The sequence below is a fragment of the Asterias amurensis genome, chromosome 2 (assembly GCF_032118995.1).
Source record: "Asterias amurensis chromosome 2, ASM3211899v1".
In the NCBI taxonomy this organism is placed as follows: domain Eukaryota; kingdom Metazoa; phylum Echinodermata; class Asteroidea; order Forcipulatida; family Asteriidae; genus Asterias; species Asterias amurensis.
Window position 1 is genome coordinate 9,278,391 of NC_092649.1, and position 17,530 is coordinate 9,295,920.

At 38.6% G+C, this 17,530-nt stretch overlaps 2 protein-coding genes across 2 annotated transcripts in view; one reads left to right on the forward strand and one right to left on the reverse strand.

The window, feature by feature from the left end:
* The first annotated feature begins 3 nt into the window (after nt 1–3).
* On the forward strand, nt 4–10,498 carry LOC139952205 (IQ motif and ubiquitin-like domain-containing protein). Its single transcript, XM_071951262.1, has 12 exons — nt 4–156; nt 622–1,453; nt 2,749–2,883; nt 3,355–3,522; nt 4,019–4,347; nt 4,669–4,879; nt 5,507–5,682; nt 6,355–6,525; nt 7,501–7,677; nt 8,031–8,279; nt 8,795–8,980; nt 9,328–10,498. Exons 2-12 carry the CDS (start codon nt 667–669, stop codon nt 9,490–9,492), a joined length of 2,754 nt encoding a protein of 917 aa, XP_071807363.1. The 5' UTR covers nt 4–156; nt 622–666; the 3' UTR covers nt 9,493–10,498.
* LOC139952213 (uncharacterized) overlaps nt 9,654–17,530 on the reverse strand; it is a 37,947-nt gene continuing 30,070 nt past the window's right edge. The window contains 1 exon segment of the mRNA XM_071951274.1: nt 9,654–16,275. Within this exon segment, the coding sequence (XP_071807375.1) occupies nt 15,263–16,275 (1,013 nt within the window). The 3' untranslated portion in view covers nt 9,654–15,262.

Genomic DNA, 17,530 nt, shown 5'->3' on the forward strand with positions numbered 1-17,530 from the left:
GCAACCTGACGTCACCAAACAGATTTGATTGCACACATCTTGTTTTGTGTACACCGCACCGGGTTGAACACGAACGAAGATCGAGGTTCAACATGAGCTAGAAACTGATGACAATCCACGTTTGTTTTATGTGAATGAATGTTACCAAATAACAAGGTACGTATGGTAAATATTAACAATTTAAGACGATAAACGTTCAAGCTTGTGGAATAATTTTTAGAGATAGTTGATCCATGGTGATCCACCAGAGCAGACAGGCCAGCAGTGTGCAGTGTACGAATGCTGTTGCTGTGCTGATCGTCGTTTGTAAAAAATAAAATAATTCATTGTTTATACGAAGTTCTGTTTCTTTACTGTTCGTTGCTTTGATTGACTTTACTTTACTTTTTTTACGGCAGGTACAAAATCCCTTAAGGTTCAGCATGGATTCAGCCACTATATCAGTGGTCCAATTTATGCACTATTTTTATAATTGTGTTAAATCATTAAATTCTATCAGTAAAAACTTGAACCTGTTGGATGACACTTCAGTTGAGTTAAAACAGGAAACACAAGAAATGATTTAAACTGCACTCCATCTACAATCTGTCTTTTTATATTTTCTTTAAATAATATTTTCAGATTTCCAATTAGTGACTGAGGAATACACGACACAACACAACAGTCATGGCTGACGAGGAGAGTAAAGCTCCAACTGAATTGATGGAAGTGGACAAGGAGATGCAGACTGATGAACCAAGTGAGATAACAGTTGAAGAACATGCAGAAAGCTCCGCCAATGCTGAGGAAACAGTAGGGAACCCGACGCCTGTCGCAGAAGGAGAGGTAGCGCCTTCAGCTGAGAGTGAGGCTGCACCTCCAGCTGAGAGTGAGGCTGCGCCTCAAGGGGAGGGAGAAGTTGCGCCTCCAGCTGTGGGAGAGGTTGCACCTGAAGCTGTTGTAGATTCTGCCCCCCAACCTGACGAAGAGGCCACACCACAAACAGAAGTTGCAGCTGAAACCGACGGAGGAGCAGACGAACCTGTCGATGGGGAGGTTGCACAGGAACAAACTCCCAAAGAAACCCAAGAGGAGGCAGTACCGGCTGAGGAAGTGCCACAAACCGATGAGGTTTCTGCACCGGAGACCCCGGGAGCGACCCAAGAGGCTGAAGTAACAGACGGGGAGAAGATGGGAGAAGCGACTGAAGATGTCGGCGTTGACTCCGCTATTGAGGAAAGTAAAACAACCGAAGAGGAACAGCCAAAGACTGACCAAGATGTTGAAGATTCTCCCCAAGAAACAGAGACTGCTGAGGTATCGACACAAGAGGGGGAGGAAGATGTAGAGAAAAGAGCATCACCTGTTGAGAAGGAGACGGTTGGCATGGAAACGGATCAGACTGATGAGCAACATGAGGTTGATCCTCATGCTGCTTCACCGGTGCCGGATCCTCTGAACGCAACTGCTACAGGTAAAAATAAATCTCTATTTAAAGGAACACGTTGCCTTGGATCGGTCAGTTGGTCTTTGAAAAGTGTTTGGAACCGTTTGTTATAAAATGCATATGATTAGAAAGATGTTTTAAAGTAGAATATAATGATCCACACAAGTATTACTCGAAATTGCGTGGTTTTTCTTTTTACCTCGTCGACTAGTTTGCAGAGTAAAAGGAAAACCACCAAATTTTGAGGCAAATTTGTGTGGATCATTGTATTCTATTTCTAAAACATCTTTCTAACCATGCATTTTATAACAAACGGTTACAAACGCTTTTCAAAGACCAACTCGTCCGATCCAAGGCAACGTGTTCCTTTAATTTAAGAAGATTTAATGTTAGTTGTTTTACATGTGTCACATTGGTAGATGTCAAAGACCTGGGGCTGATTTCACAAAGAGCTAAGATTAGTTTTAAAGGCAGTGGACACTATTGGTAATTATTCATAATAATTATTAGCATAAAACCTTACTCGGTGACAAGTAATGGGGAGAGGTTGATGGTATGAAACATTGTGAGAAACGGCTCCCTCTGAAGTGCCATAGTTTTCGAGAAAGAAGTAATTTTCCACGAATTTGATTTCGAGACCTCAGATTTAGAACTTAAGGTCTGGAAATCAACCATCTAAACGCACACAACTTCGTGTGACAAAGGTGTTTTTTTTTTTCATTATTATCTCGCAAGTTCGATAACCGATTGAGCTCAAATTTTCACAGGTTTGTTATTTTATGCACATGTTGGTCTTTGAAAAGCGTTTGTAACCGTTTGTTATAAAATGCATGGTTAGAAAGATGTTATAGAAGTAGAATACAATGATCCACACAAATTTGCCTCAAAATTTGGTGAAGGCTAGTCTTTGACAATTACCATTAGTGTCCACTGCCTTTAACTGCAAATCGATCACAGTTGCTTAGTTAAGTGTGATGTCATTATACAAATCACTATAGTAATACTGACACCAGTATCCACACTTGATGTGAACATTGTGAACCAACATAATGTCAAAGTTTGAGCTTAATCGGTTATTGGGTTCACAAGAAAAAACTGGGTAAAAATTAAATGTTTTCACTGTTTTAAACATTGAGTGTTTGCCTTGTGGGATCAAAACTAATTGTTTTACTCATTTATCAAAAAAGTTTTGCTTTCCAAGCAAAACTATTTCAATGGAAGTTTCCAAACATTTCCGTCTCTATGCCATGTAAGTTGAATCTGTGAACTTTTATATTTTCACACTTTTTAAAAATCGCTCCAAATTCCTTTTGTTTTTGCAGTGAAATTTGTTTTGATGCCGAGTGGCCAGGTGACAACGATGGCGTGCGCTCTAAGTCAAACCATGCACCAGCTTAGAGCTCACTTTGCTACAGAGTTGAGAATGCCTTCCGATCAGCTCGTCTTCATGTATGATGGTAAGAATTTACACGAGGAGAAAATAAAAAACCTCCAGCATTTTCAAATCATTCAAGATCCAACAGCTGATTTTGTTGTATCTAGTTAGACTTAACGCTCTAACAGCTCTTGAATTACACAGCTCTGTGCCTCTAGGCAATAGCATGTTCTCCCCTTGGGCTTGGCCTTGCTGCCCCTTCAAAAGGTTTCCCATATATTTTAAGATTTTTTTGATAGAAGTGCCCTTTGCAAAATGAAAATGGCCTTGCCCTCTGAAACAAGTTTCTCCCAGTACTCTGAGCAAAATTCACTGTGCTGCCCAGCACAGATTTCCCCCAGATGTACTTCAGCAATGATTGCCCCATATCTTAGCATGAATAATTTGGTTGAACCGCTCGCCTTGGTGGACTAAATTGCGTTTTTAGAGCCCATCACTAATTTTGGTCTAGCACACAACACTGTTCACCAACGGACATTCATTTTGTCACCAGGTTCAAATGTCAAAGATGGTTTGACCCTTCATGACCTTGGCGTTGGTCCTAATGGTGCAGTCCAGATGGAGATCTCCTCAGCTGATCCAGTGACTAATCCCCTGAAATCCCTTAAACCTAAGCCGTCATACATCATGCCTGACGTCATTACCGTTAAAGTACAGAGAGGTAAGTGGTAGAAGAATCATTCCCTGCGAGGTTGCAACTTTTGAGATATTTTTTCTGAGGCATAAAAGAGAACCAGTTGTGGCATTTAACTTTAAACCCCCAGATGCCCCTGCATGGAATCAACTCATAAGTGATGTTAGATCCCTTCAAAATCCCTTTCAAAAAACAAGATCCCTTTTACCGATGTTTAAGTTGTGTAGGACCAACTCTTGTTGCACCAACAATTCCATCCATCAATTTCATACACGCAATTTACAACAACAACAACAACAAATCTTTTTTTCTTGTAATTGGTTTTGTATTTTTGTTATTTCTAAAATTGCTGCACCCTGTCTTGTTGAAATGATAACCAGACGAGTTCAAATATATAGTTCACAAGTTCAACATTCTTAAATAAATCACTCACAAAGTTAGGCAGTAAATTTGGTCAAAGTAAGCATTTTGTAATGATTGTTAGGGGGTTTTAAACATTTCTGTTACCTTTCATTTCTCACAGATGGTGTTCAAGAGGACATAGTAGTGGAGATTGAACGTTCCATGCAACACAAACCGTTCCTGGGTGGCTATCGTCATCGCAACACAGGAGCAGAGTTCTTCCACGCCTCGGCTCAGACCAGACCAAAGTCGCGCAAGGACAACGGGATCGAGAAGAACTGCCGCGAGACGCAAACAGTCAAGAATAGGAACGTCAGACAACAGAGCAAGATTGATACCTCCACGCAGATGACGATGATCGGCTGCTACGTGTCCAACATGACCGATAAACTGATGGTGCCGGGGAAATATCAAACGGCCGAGGAGTATCATGACATCAGATTGAAGAAGGTAAGATTTTCGTTGTCAAATCACAATCGTGTCGGCTCATTGGTACTTTATGGTCATTGTTGCAACTTCATAGTCAAAACAGTGTATAGTGAAAAACGTTTTTTAAGTTTTAAAAATTAGGTCAATTAAATCAACAAGTAACGTTTTTCCTAGAAAACTTAATGTTTCTTTTTGCCAACAATTACTTTAAAGACCTTTTTTGAAACATTGCTCTTATATGTATCCTATATTTGCCTCTGAAGATTGTCAGGTTTGGATCCAAAGCTATGGCCATCTACCCTAATCATTCCATATTTGTTATAATTTTTATTTCATTTACAGGTCATCATACTGCAGTCTTATTTCCGGCGATGGCAAGCCAAGCGACAGGTTGCAAAGCTACGGGTAGATCTCGCTCAACGGATGGAGTGGGAGAGGAAAGAAGCCATCCGCAAAGTGAAGGAGAAAGAAGATCGCATCCGAAGGGAGTTTGAGAAGCGGATGAATCCACGCACTAAGGAGGACTTTGATCTGCTGTATCATGCACTGGAAAGTAAGTACAGTACATGGGTACAGGTTTCCCTGCAACGCCTTACTCTCTGAGCCCACTTGCCTACAGGTGACCTCAGTCCTCCACTATCCCCCTCTAGTAGTCCACACCAACATGTTTGGACTTGGATAAAGGCCGACTCACACTGCAGCGACATCGAAAACGATTACGACGCAAAGAGAACACATTCTATTGGTTGAGTTGCTCCACACAAAATATACACACGCTTTTTCAACCAATAGAATGCGTTCTCTTTGCGTTGTGATCGTTATCGTTGTCGTTATCGCTGCAGTGTGACTCGGCCTTGGAATGCCTGGCCCTGTTAAAAGCAGCTTGTTATTTGGGCCAACTGCCCTCAGAGCTTCTGAATCCTTCCTATAATCTTGGTTGCAACATTTGGGCAGTCAATGTCCTTGTGTGTGCAGAGTGTATATTTTTGGTGACATGATGTTTATACACCCTTATTTGTTGACTTCCGAAATGGTTGAACGTGACAGACATGCTGAATCTGACATGCTGCAAGAGGTCAATAGAAGGATTTGGTTGGGTTAGGAAGTGCAAGTTGGGTTAGTTATCTAGCATCCATAGAGTACACTTTTTTAACTACTGGTTTAATTTTATAACAAACAGAATGGCGCAAGGAGGAGCTTGACCAGATCAATGCTGCTTTGAGTGGGCCGAAGCGAAAGGCTGCCCTCTGTCACCTACTGGACCAGGAGACCCAGCTGATCGCATCCATCGGTCGCCACAAACTAGAGGCAGACACTGACAACAAACAGCGTGCTATACAGAGCTTCCTGGATAAGGTAGAGCACATGCTCCAAATTTCTGAAACAGCCCCTCAAATTTAAACTGCCATGCTCAGTCATTGGAAGTGGTAGTGCCATAAGTTGATAGCTACTCCCAAAAGTTTATGACCCTAAAACTTTGGTGAGAAGCACTGTTGCTGTTGATAGAAAACTATTTTGAGAAAGGATTTCCTTCGAAGTAATATAGTTTGTATAATTTGTCACCCCAATTTGAGAATTGATTCATGCATTCATCATTTCTCAGATATCTGTGGGTTTGTTTTTATCGTGCTGCCAAATGAGACGCGGTTGGTACCCGCAGTCACCTCACTTTTATGGGGATGGTTTGGGGGTTTATGTTAATACTGTGAAACCTTTTGTTCTTCTGTTTTCTCGACAAGTACACATTAAATTCAGCAGTAACTTTCACATGTAACTTTCATTGTATCTTTCTTTATAATTTTGCCGAAACATCAGCATTATGATGATAAAAATCCAATCTATGACCCTACCTTTAAACATTGTACGAAAGTGCCTTTCACTGTTACTATTTGGATCACAGTGTAACCTTCAGCATGGAAGTTACTTTTGTTTTCCAGGGAATCACCGAAAAGATCATGCCATTGACATAAATAATTTCTTTAATGGTTGATCATGCCATTACTAATATTGTTTTCTTTTTAATTACAGGCTGCTGCCCCTAAGAAGTGGCGCGCATTTGACGGCAAATTCACCGAAATGGACACTGCCTACACCATCAGGGCGCGTGAACTACGCGATATCTACAAAAGTCTCAACATGAAGTACTTGACACAAGATGAACGATTGGATGTACTACTGACTCTCAAACACACAGTCAAGGTGAAAAATACAACTCTGATGAAAATTTAATTTTATGATCTATAATGGATGTTTATTGAAATATGCTGGGCGGGAGGACTTGGGGAGACATAATAGTGTGCCAAATTGTAGTGTGGAAAGTTTAGAAAAAGTCCCTTTTGTTTCAATGGAATAGTCTGACAGTGTCCCGCGAGAATCCCATCATTACACAAACACACAAGACCAATGGCAATACATCCTACCCAAACAAAGAATAATGGTTTAATGTCGCACTCAATGACAAAAAGGTCAAGACTCTACTGATTAAAATGCTGGAGTCCACTGTCTGTGGTTGACCGCTTGGCCATGGCACGCTATGGCCATTGCACACCATTACCAGGGCACTGTTTGATTTTGATTCTTGCAAACAAAAGTAGGAACAGTGTGTTTACATGCTGAAAATTTGTGAATGATTTTTTACTATTTTCTCCTGACTCGCACAACAGTTCAAGCCCGAATTTACACAGGTTCATTATTTGATATAATGGTTGATAACACAACTCACGAATACTGTCTGTGATTATTTTGTCAGTTCTACCAAACCTGTTATATACCTTTAAAGGCAGTGGAAACTATTGGTAATTACTCAAAATAGTTATTAGCATATAAACCTTACTTGGTACTGAGTAATGGGGAGAGGTTGATAGTATTAAATATTGTGAGAAACGGCTCATTCTGAAGTGACGTAGTTTATGAGAAAGAAGTAATTTGAAGACCTCAGAATTAGATTTTGAGGTCTCGAAATCAAGCATCTGAAAGCAAACAACTTTGTGTGACAAGGGTGTTTTTCTTTTATAGTTATCTCGCAACTTCGACAACCAATTGAGCTCAATACACAGGTTTGTTATTTTATGCATATGTTGAGATACACCAAGTGAGAAGACTGGTCTTTGACAATTACCAATAGTGTCCAGTGTCTTTAATGAAAGGAAATTGTCCAATATTTTATTTTTTCAGGAGCATGACTGTAAACTGACCCAGGAGATAATAGAGCTGATAGACAGGGAGGCAGATCTCTTGATGAGAGGGGTGAAGGACACCAACCTGGAAGGGTTGCGTAAACGCATCGCGACACTCTTCTTGCAGTACGTCAAGACGCCAACGTTCAATGCAGAGGCGGCTAGACTGCTTAAGGTAAAACCTTTGTGCAAAAAGCTGGGAAATTCCTCATGGAGAAAAATCAGGCTTCAACCCTTTTTTTTTTTACGTTTGTTTAAAGGGAGGGTTATAAATTGTTTTTTTGTCAGTGTTATACTGATTTATTGGCAAAGTTATGAGAACATTCAGTATTTACTCCAGGTTGGCTAGTTCAGTGTTGAAAAGCATCCTATTTCATTGGAACTATGGACCAGTGAAAAAGACCAGTAAAATGACAAACTAACTGGTCCTGATGGCCATCTAAAAAAGTTAAGGGCAAACCATGTTAATCCAAAATCCTTAAAAGTTTTGTTGCACAAGATTTGAATTTTGAATATTTTGATTTTTAGGTTCCACAAGATCCTTCTTCACTGCGCAAGAACATTTACTTCTGCCCAAGTTGCAACAGCTATCTGCCCTCCACGGAGTTCCAGCTGGCGTCAAATTCACGAATGGTCGGGCGGTGCCGCCACTGCCAGAAACTGGACAACGACGCCCGAGCGCGCCAGGACTACAGCCACTATCGCTACATGCTCAAGGCACTGCGCAAGTCAGAGGAAGCCATGAACGACGGGTCACGTATTGCTTTCCTGTTGCAGGTATGTAGTTTGTCTCTTACTTCTAAAATACTGGTATGTATTTTTAAATGAAGCCTCAAATGCCACTACCATCCATTTTGAATGAAGCCTCAAATTCCGCTGGCATCCATTTTCAATGAAGCTTAAAATTCCAAAGGCATCCTTTTTAAATAAAGCCTCAAATTCCACTGGCATTCAATTTGAATGAAGCCTCAGATTCCACTGGCATACATTTTACATGATGCCTCAATTCCACTGGCATCCATTTTGAATGAAGCCTCAAATTACTGGCATCTGTTTTTGCATTATAGCTCAAATGCCATTGGCATCCATTTTACATGACGCTACTGGCATCCATTATACATGATGTCTTAAATGCAACTGGTGTCCGTTTTTAAGGAAATAATTGCATCAAGGATGAAAATTGTTTTGGTATCCATTTTGCTACTGAGATGAAATAAAGAACAACATCATTATTGTTTGTAAATGTGAGCATCATAGAGTAACAATTGAATACACTTGTTTTGATTTTACAGGAGGGTGATCTACGCTACCTGGTAGAAAACATCTGGGGCTCGCAGAGCGCCCTCAGCGCGTGGACCGACTTGTACGATCTGGTGCTAGTGCGTTGGGATAGAGACGAGGAATGGTCGCCGTGGAATTGCATCCTGCTCACCAAGGATGAGACAACGACCCACGTTCAAATTGAAGAGCTGGAAAAGGTGAGGTTTTTTTTTAAGGTTGTTCACAATATTGGTCAGATTGAAAAAAAAATTTTTTACAGATGTTACACTTCACTCAGTTTAAGGATAGTCTTTTGGAAAGTTCCTTTTTTTTCTTTTCTTTTTTAGTTTTTGAAAAATTAGTTAGTTTTGATCCCATGATGTTTAAAAAAAATTTTTTTAAGATTGACAAATGTTGAGGATTTTTTTCTTCTCTATTTTCTTGTGACTACCATGACATGTTGGGACAAACAAAGTGAGGACACTTGTGAGGAAAATTACCAATGCTGCCCCAAAACTCAGTGATTGGTCAGTATTCAATTAAATCCTTCTTTTGTTTCATCTAGGGTTATGGCCGAGTCTTCTGCCACAAAGTTAACACCAAGCACACCCTGGCACGGAACTACTTCTCTCGTCTTCCTGGCATGGCTGAACATATGAGAACAAGAGCCAACCAACCCAAGCCAGGCAAAGGCATCATCACCCAAGCAGTAGCACCTACCAGGGCATAGATAGACCTTATAGATCCCTTGCGACAACTGTCTGCAACGCTTGCCATTTTGGAAGTCAAATTTCATGTAAATAGTCGCGTTGCCTAAAATGCACGCAAGACTGTTTTAACACACAGAGGACACTGATGGCTCCCAAAATGGCACAACCAGATTTTTTGGATGATGCAACATGAATTGAGTCAATTGATCTTATGCATTGACGTCGCCATGTTAGAAATGCGTATAGGATGCGCCAATGCGCAACTTCTTTTGATCTCTAGCTGAGGGCGCCCTACTTGAATGACACCATGTGCATAGGGTCTATACAATAGGTTGAATTGAATGAGATGTCAGCGTGATGTGATATTGTACATAGTTGATAGAACTTCTTAAACCATATCCGTCCATAGACTTGTAAAAACAAGAAAATCAAACACAAGTCCTTCCTTTTGAAATGCAGAGACTGTTTTCTTTCCAAATGGTCTCAAAACTCGTCTGATGTTCTCAAACTTGTAGAGGATTGGCCAGCATTATCTTACCTTAAAATGCCTTTTCAACCTGTGGTAATGTGGAGCTATATAAATCCAGATAATATTGTTATTATTATTTATCTTTTAAAAATTTAATTACTGATTATATTACCTTGATTTGAATAGTAGAAAGCTATAAGATGGGTTATCCAACTTGATAAATGTGGAGGGGATTTGCATTTCTAGGGCTTGACTTAAAGCGGCCATCCTGGTTTTGCAGAAAGTTCCCCGAAAATATTTCTGATAATCAAAAATATGAAAATCTCCCTGATTATGGAAACTTAGACCAATGTATATAAATTTAAAGTAACTTTTTTTATTAATAATTTCACAGCACATTCCTGTATTTATAAACAATGTGTAAAAACCTTACTATAACTGAATATCTACCGTTAGCTTAAAAACATCGGTGGGCATTTCTTGTAAATACATATTATTACAGTCTATAAAAGGTAAGACCCGTGTTGTTTTTTTGTCAATATAATGGTGATTTATGGGCCACATTGTCAATAAAGATACAACATAATTAAAACACCCGTGAAAGTTTCTGTTGAATACCTTGTCTACTTGCTGTGAAAACAGAAGAAAACCTACCTCTAGCTACCAAGCAATCTTGATAGTCTAGTTGGTAAGACACTGCTCTAGAATTGCAAGGGTCCAGGGTTTGAATCCCACCCAAGTAATATGCCTGTAAAATTTCTTTACAGGACTCTGGGAAGTACTGAGTATACAGTGCTAACACACATCAGTGTATGGGTAAAACAAAAATGTAAAAAATTAATATTCCTTATCCCCGATGCAAATTTAACATCTATAATAGAAAAAAAACCTGTTGTGGTAGTTTTTATCAAGAATGCTGAACCCATTGAGAGAGGTGGCATAGGTACCAAACGCATCTCTGGCTGCAGCATTCACATATAGACACCACAGAAAATTGAAGCTCCAAAATAATTATTAGCACAAAACCTTACTCGGTAACGAGTAATTGGGTGAGGTTGGTAGTATAAAACATTGTGAGAAATGGCTCCCTCTGAAGTACTGAGTTTTTGAGAATGAAGTAATTTTCCACGAATTTGATTCCAAGACCTCAGATTTTGAAGTTGAGGTCTCGAAATCAAGCATCTGAAAGCACACATCTTCGTGTGACAAGGATTTTTTTTCTTTCATTATTATCTCGCAACTTCGACGACCGATTGAGCTCAAATTTTCACCGGTTTGTTATTATATGCATATGTTGAGATACACCAATTGAGAAGACTGGTCTTTGACAATAACCAATAGTGTCCAGGGTCTCTAAGGCGGTTCAAATTTCCAACATACTTTTGTTGGTTTCTTATCAAATGGGGAGAAGAAATAATTTTGCAGAATGTTTACCACCATTCCCATCTTTATAAATACTAGCAGAATGCCATGTAGGCCCAGGCCTAAGCTTTTGGATAGAAAGTAGGCCTAGATTGAAAACTATGGAGCTCCAGGAGTGCCATCCCACATATTGAGTTACTGACATTAAATTATCTCATCAAGATGACTTCTAAAAACACATGTCCAGAGATTTACAAATCTTACATGATATAAAAATGGTCATGGTGGAAACCTTTCTTTGAATCAGTTTTGCCTGAATACCCACAGTTTTATTTTCTCGAGTCCAAATCTTGATGAGTCCAAATCTTGATGTTTGAAAAAAAATTTATCTCTTACTATTTTCTTGTGACTCCAATGACCGATTGAGTTTTAACTTTCACAGGTTTGTTATTTCATGATTATTCACTGGTTCACAATGAGTGTAGACACTGGTCTTTGACAATAACCAATGTTGTACACATTCTTATACACAAAGTGGGTTATGTACACATTATTGGTGACCTTATTGGGGACATTATTGGTGACCTAGATTATATAAATGAATTCTCAAGAATGGCAGGTGTTTGAGAAACACTAAAATTTACTCATGGTAAATATAACTTGCGTCTTGAATGATATTAAAAAATACTTTTATTAAACCGACTTTAATTGTCAGTCACAGTTTACTGTGTTACTTGAATATTGCTGTAGTATATAGTGAAGAGTTATTTTAGGTGCAACACTTTCTGAAAGCCACTTCTCTGGAAAATGTTCGAAGAACCACACATATCAAGAAAAAGGGAAAAACCCACAATTGTTAGGCATAATGGATAATTATATTCTTCTAAAACATCTCTCCAACCATATTCATTTCAATAAGCCTTTTTGAGGTATGGCGGACTTGATAGGAGTGTATTATTTGGTTTGGGTGTATACACACAAATTTACCCAAACCTTATAGTGTTGTAGCATTGTGTCCGTCATATGTCAAAAAGGCTTATTCATTTCATAGAACCCCAACTTTGTATAGCCCAAATCGCCTATAATCCAAGGCAACGTGTTCCTCTACTCATCACCCAGTTATAATTTTTGACTATTAATTTCATTACTTTATTAGTGCAAACAATTGTAATAAACCAATAATCGAATACAACTTTATAATTCTCTTTAAATGTTATTTCATCACTAAATTAATGAGCCCCTATAGTAGAGACAATGTGAATTATAAGCTCTGTGAATTTGGGCCTGGGTCGCCAGTCATGCCCGACTGGTTTGTCTATTTCTACCTCCATGGTTATAGCATCAGTGCATTATTGCTTTAAAGACACTGGACACTATTGGTAAATGTCAAAGACCACTCTTCCCACTAGAAATTAGGAATTTTCAGCACATTGCTTGGATTATAAAAAAAGTTAGAAATAGCCCAGACCAATTGATTGACGTTGGTGAGTCAGGATCCTTTTATTAAGTCTTTAAAAATATATTTTGGCCCTTGAGATTTGTCAAGAAATGTAGGTTAAAGACACTGGACACTAAAGGTAACTGTCAAAGACCAGTCTTCTCACTTGCTGTATCTCAACATATGCATAAAATAACAAACCTGTGAAAATTTGAGCTCAATTGGTCGTCGAAGTTGCGAGATAATAATGGAAGAGAAAAACACCCTGGTCACACAAAGTTGTGTGCTTTCAGATGCTTGATTTCGGAACCTCACAATCTAATTCTGAGGTTTTGAAATTCAAATTCAAATATTTTAGTTGAAAATTACTTCTTTCTCGAAAACTACGTCACTTCAGTGGGAGCCGTTTCACACAATGTGTTACTATTACCAACTTTTCATTGCTTGTTACCAAGTAAGTTTGTATACAAACAATTATTTTGAGTAACTACCAATAGTGTCCATTGCCTTTAAACACTAACAAAAACAACAGTCTATACCCTAACCACCTATTTCTACCTCCATGCACTAACCCCAGAAAATTCAAACAAACATAATAGCACAAAAATACTTTCCCTGTCCTTCTCTTGAAACATTATTTTAATGCATGTACAATGTTTCAGCCTATACCTTATTTGATACCATGTGAAACGCAGCCATTTTCAGGTCCAAATGGTCCTCTCTTCACCTTCAGGTACAACACTTTTATACATATTTTTTAACTGCACACCATCTTCTTTCATAAACCTTTTTAACTCTCCTTTTTTCCTTAAAATTTGTCAAAATATTAACCTTCTTCAAACTTAATTTTTTTCGATAACTCACTTCCCTGAAACATTTTGTATTATATTAGTAATTGTATTATATAAATAATTCCATTTTTCAAAGCAGTATAATACAAAAGGACAAATGTATACAACTTTTCAAAACAAAACTATGTTCTTTTTCTGAGTACAAATTAATGACTATACGTTAAAAGTGAGGAATCTGCGTCACATTGCTTGGATTACAAATTCAATTTTGTATTAGCAATTTTAATATATCAATAATACCATCTTTCAAAACTATATATATACAAAAGGAGAATGTATACAAACTTCCTTAACAAAACTCTGGGGGTTGTTTTCTGAGTACAAACTTAAGACTATACGCTAAAAATTAGGAATCTACAGCACATTGCTTGGATTATAAAAAAAGTTAGAAATAGCCCAGACCAATTGATTGACATTGGCAAGTCAGGATCCTTTTATAAAGTCTTTAAAAATATATTTTGGCCCTTGAGATTTGTCAAGAAATGTAGGTTAAAGACACTGGACGCTAATGGTAATTGTCAAAGACCCGTCTTCTCACTTGCTGTATCTCAACAGATGCATAAAATGACAAACCTGTGAAATCGGTCATGGAATCGGTCATGGAAGTTGCGAGATAATAATGAACGAAAAAACACCCTTATCACACGAAGTTGTGTACTTTCAGATGCTTAATTTCGAGACCTCAAATTCTAAATCCGAAGTCTCGAAAATGACTTCTTTCTCGAAAAGTACTCCACTTCAGAGGGAGCCGTTTCTGACAACATTTTATACTACAAACCTCTCCAAGTACGTTACCAAGTACATTTTTAAGCTTATAATTATTTTGAGCAATTACCAATAGTGTCCACTGCCTTTAAGAGGGCAATTTCGTAAGCAAAACAGTGGAACATGATCATATTACACCTATATTGCAGGAACTTCACTGGCTACCCCTTCGACAACGAATTCAATTCAAAATTCTACGTGTTGCAATTAAATCTCAGTTCGGCTTGACTCCGTCTTATATTGCAAATCTCCTTGTACCTTATGCCCCCTCTCGCACTCTTCGTTCTTCTGCTAAGTCCCTTTTAACTATTCCTAGTACTTCCTCATCGTATGGCGATCGTGCCTTTTCCGCTTGTGCTCCTAAACTTTGGAACGCTTTACCTAATAACATCAGGTGCTGTAGTTCTCTTCCATTGTTTAAAACTTGCTTAAAACTCATTTATTTAAATCCTCTTACACTTGACAGTAGATTATTCATTGTACAATTTTGTATTATGTTCTACATTTCTTTTTTGTTGTATGTATTGTTTTTTGTTTGTTCTGCCCCTCGGAATAGGGTCTTGTACACTAGATAGATGGCGAATTATAAATGCATTATTATTATTACTATTATTATTATTAACCACAGGACACACATACAAAGAAGTAGAATTAATGTTTTAAAAATCTCTTTTTTTTTAAGGATCCTGCACAACCAATGCCGGGATTGATTGTTTGTCCGTTTGTATGAAGTTAAATGATTTTCCCTTCAAAGGAACTCAGCAAACTTCCACAACATGATATATAAACGCCAAGCTGCCAACAGCCAATCTCTCTAATACAAAACCAACAGAACACTAGGTGGACAAATTGGAAAGCGACCATTTTGGCGCTTTGGACACAAACAGATTTTTAATTTTTTTTTATTATACTTGAGAATCTAACTGACCCCATGGGTGGCTATGATAAAGTTCATCCCCTAAATAAGAAAACTCAGGAGGTAGACTACTCGATGCCATCAGTACATGAGGATCATTCGACGAACCTACTTCAGTGTTTGAGATCTGTCTTAAAGACTCCTCAAAGTCTAGACTGCCCTGTCCACTGGATGTCGTACCGGTATCTTGAAAGAACCCTGAAGGTGCTCGAGGTTCATCCACACTGTGGCTGCGAGAATAAGCTCCACTATCGTGATCACCCAAACATGAGTATCCACTATCTCCCGTAGTCAACAGGCTGGACCCCTTCCATTTATTCTCATTGTCGTACCAGTTTCGGTCTGACTTGACCAGCTCTCTCATAGCTTTGATGGCTTCGTGTAGCGCCTTGCCCGTTTCCAGTTGGGCGTAGTTGGACCCGCGTAGGGCCTCCACCCCAAGGCTTGAATGAGTGCTTTCTTTTGCTTCACCGTGGATGCGCAGGTAGAGTTCCTCCATAGACTTCATGAGGCTGTACCTCCCAAAGTGTTTAAAAGGAACTGGTATCCCGTTCTCGCTGGAGTAGTCAAAGTATCCGACGACAAACTTATCGCAGGCGTTCTCGCGGTTGAAATAATCTTCCAGCGGAACCAGTGCCTTGACGAATATATCGCCGTACACGCCAACTGACTCCATGGAGATCTTCTCTTGTTTGGCTTTGGCTATGTATTTAACTCCAGTCCCCTTTGAGCATACCAACAGCACAATATCAGCTTCTTCGATCTGATTGGTCAGCCACATTTGAACGGTCGGACCAATAGACTTCTCCCATTCCATCAGGGAGACGTTGCACTGGCAGTGCCTCTGTAGGAATCGGCAGAAGCTTAGGACAACATCACGGTGTAAGGGGTGATCGTCGGAGTAGATTGGTAGGAGGCGAACCCTCTTAAAGACACTTCCGAATTCATGTAACTCATCAGCGGTTGCTGCTGGTGGTGGTGGTGGTGGCGACTTTGTGGCGACTGAAATAGAACAAAAATGTGCTGTTATAGGAAGAAAGTGTTTATTTATATGAATTAAATCTCCTATCAAGGAGATAAAAAGAACAATAATGCACGTTGGTGAACAAAATATTTAAATATATACAAAAGAGTAGTTAAAAAGACAGACTAAGGAAAAAGAACCAGAATTGCCTAAAAGAAACAAAAACACCAACTTCAGAGGCTCTCCTCTCCAGCTGGTTAAACAAAACTTTAAAAAAAAAACTCATTAAAACAAAAAATTGAAATAACACATAAATTTACAAATACTTAAATCAAAATATAAATACACACAAGATTATTCAAGTTTAATGATTATAATAATGATAAAACATTACTGATGAAGATGGGATGATTAGAGAGTAGCCTTACAATGATCAAAATATAGAAAACAAGTGAGTTACAAAACAATGTGCACAGCCACAATCATGGGTAAGCTTTTAGTCAAAAGACACCAAGTGAACAACAGATAAATATCGAGGAGCTCTTTTGCAGATTTTGTATTTGACAATCAAGCATTTTTTACTCATCATTGAAACAGTGACTGTTAATTGATAAATAACGTTGAGATAATTGCTAGCTGTATACACCTGCTTTTCAAACTGTTCATAAAACGGACACACACAAAAAGTGTACCCATTGTTGTGTGCTGCACACAAAAACCTGACTCAAGTTTTGAGTGACGGTTGAACCATCGGAGTGTAGGTGCAGTTCCTGGTCATGACACTTGTGTATTTGAGCAAGGCACTAAACCATAATTGCTTCCCTTAAAATAGGTGTATGAATGGGAACCTGCGAGGGCTGAGACAGTATTGTGTCGGATTAAACCATTTTTTTGTAGTCAAAAACAGTTAGCCCTATCACCATGGGCTAATTGGATGGTTGAAACACTCTATCACCTCAAGAATACTCTTTAAAGGGTCTATGTAACCTTTGTAGGACAAAAACACAATGTCCACAGATTTACACTAAACTTACACAGTTCGAAGATAATGATAGTAGAAAGCTTCCCTGAAAATATTACGTGCTGAGGTGCTGTAGTTTTTGGGAAATGAGTAAAACAATGTCATGAAAATAATTTTCGTCTCATGAGACGAAAATTATTTTAATCATTTACAAACGTATTTTCATGACATTAGGGAAGCTTTCTACTATCATTATTTTCAAACTGTGTAAGTTTAATGTAAATCTATGGACATTTTGAAAAAGTACCCAAATCCTTTAAAAACTTTTCTTT

Bases quoted from the DNA above. Each gene is read 5' to 3' on its own strand.
- LOC139952205 (XM_071951262.1), top strand. From the start codon at position 667: ATGGCTGACGAGGAGAGTAAAGCTCCAACTGAATTGATGGAAGTGGAC. The intron at 1,454-2,748 runs GTAAAAATAAAT...TTGTTTTTGCAG, and splicing joins TCTGAACGCAACTGCTACAG to TGAAATTTGTTTTGATGCCG. The intron at 2,884-3,354 runs GTAAGAATTTAC...TTTTGTCACCAG, and splicing joins GCTCGTCTTCATGTATGATG to GTTCAAATGTCAAAGATGGT.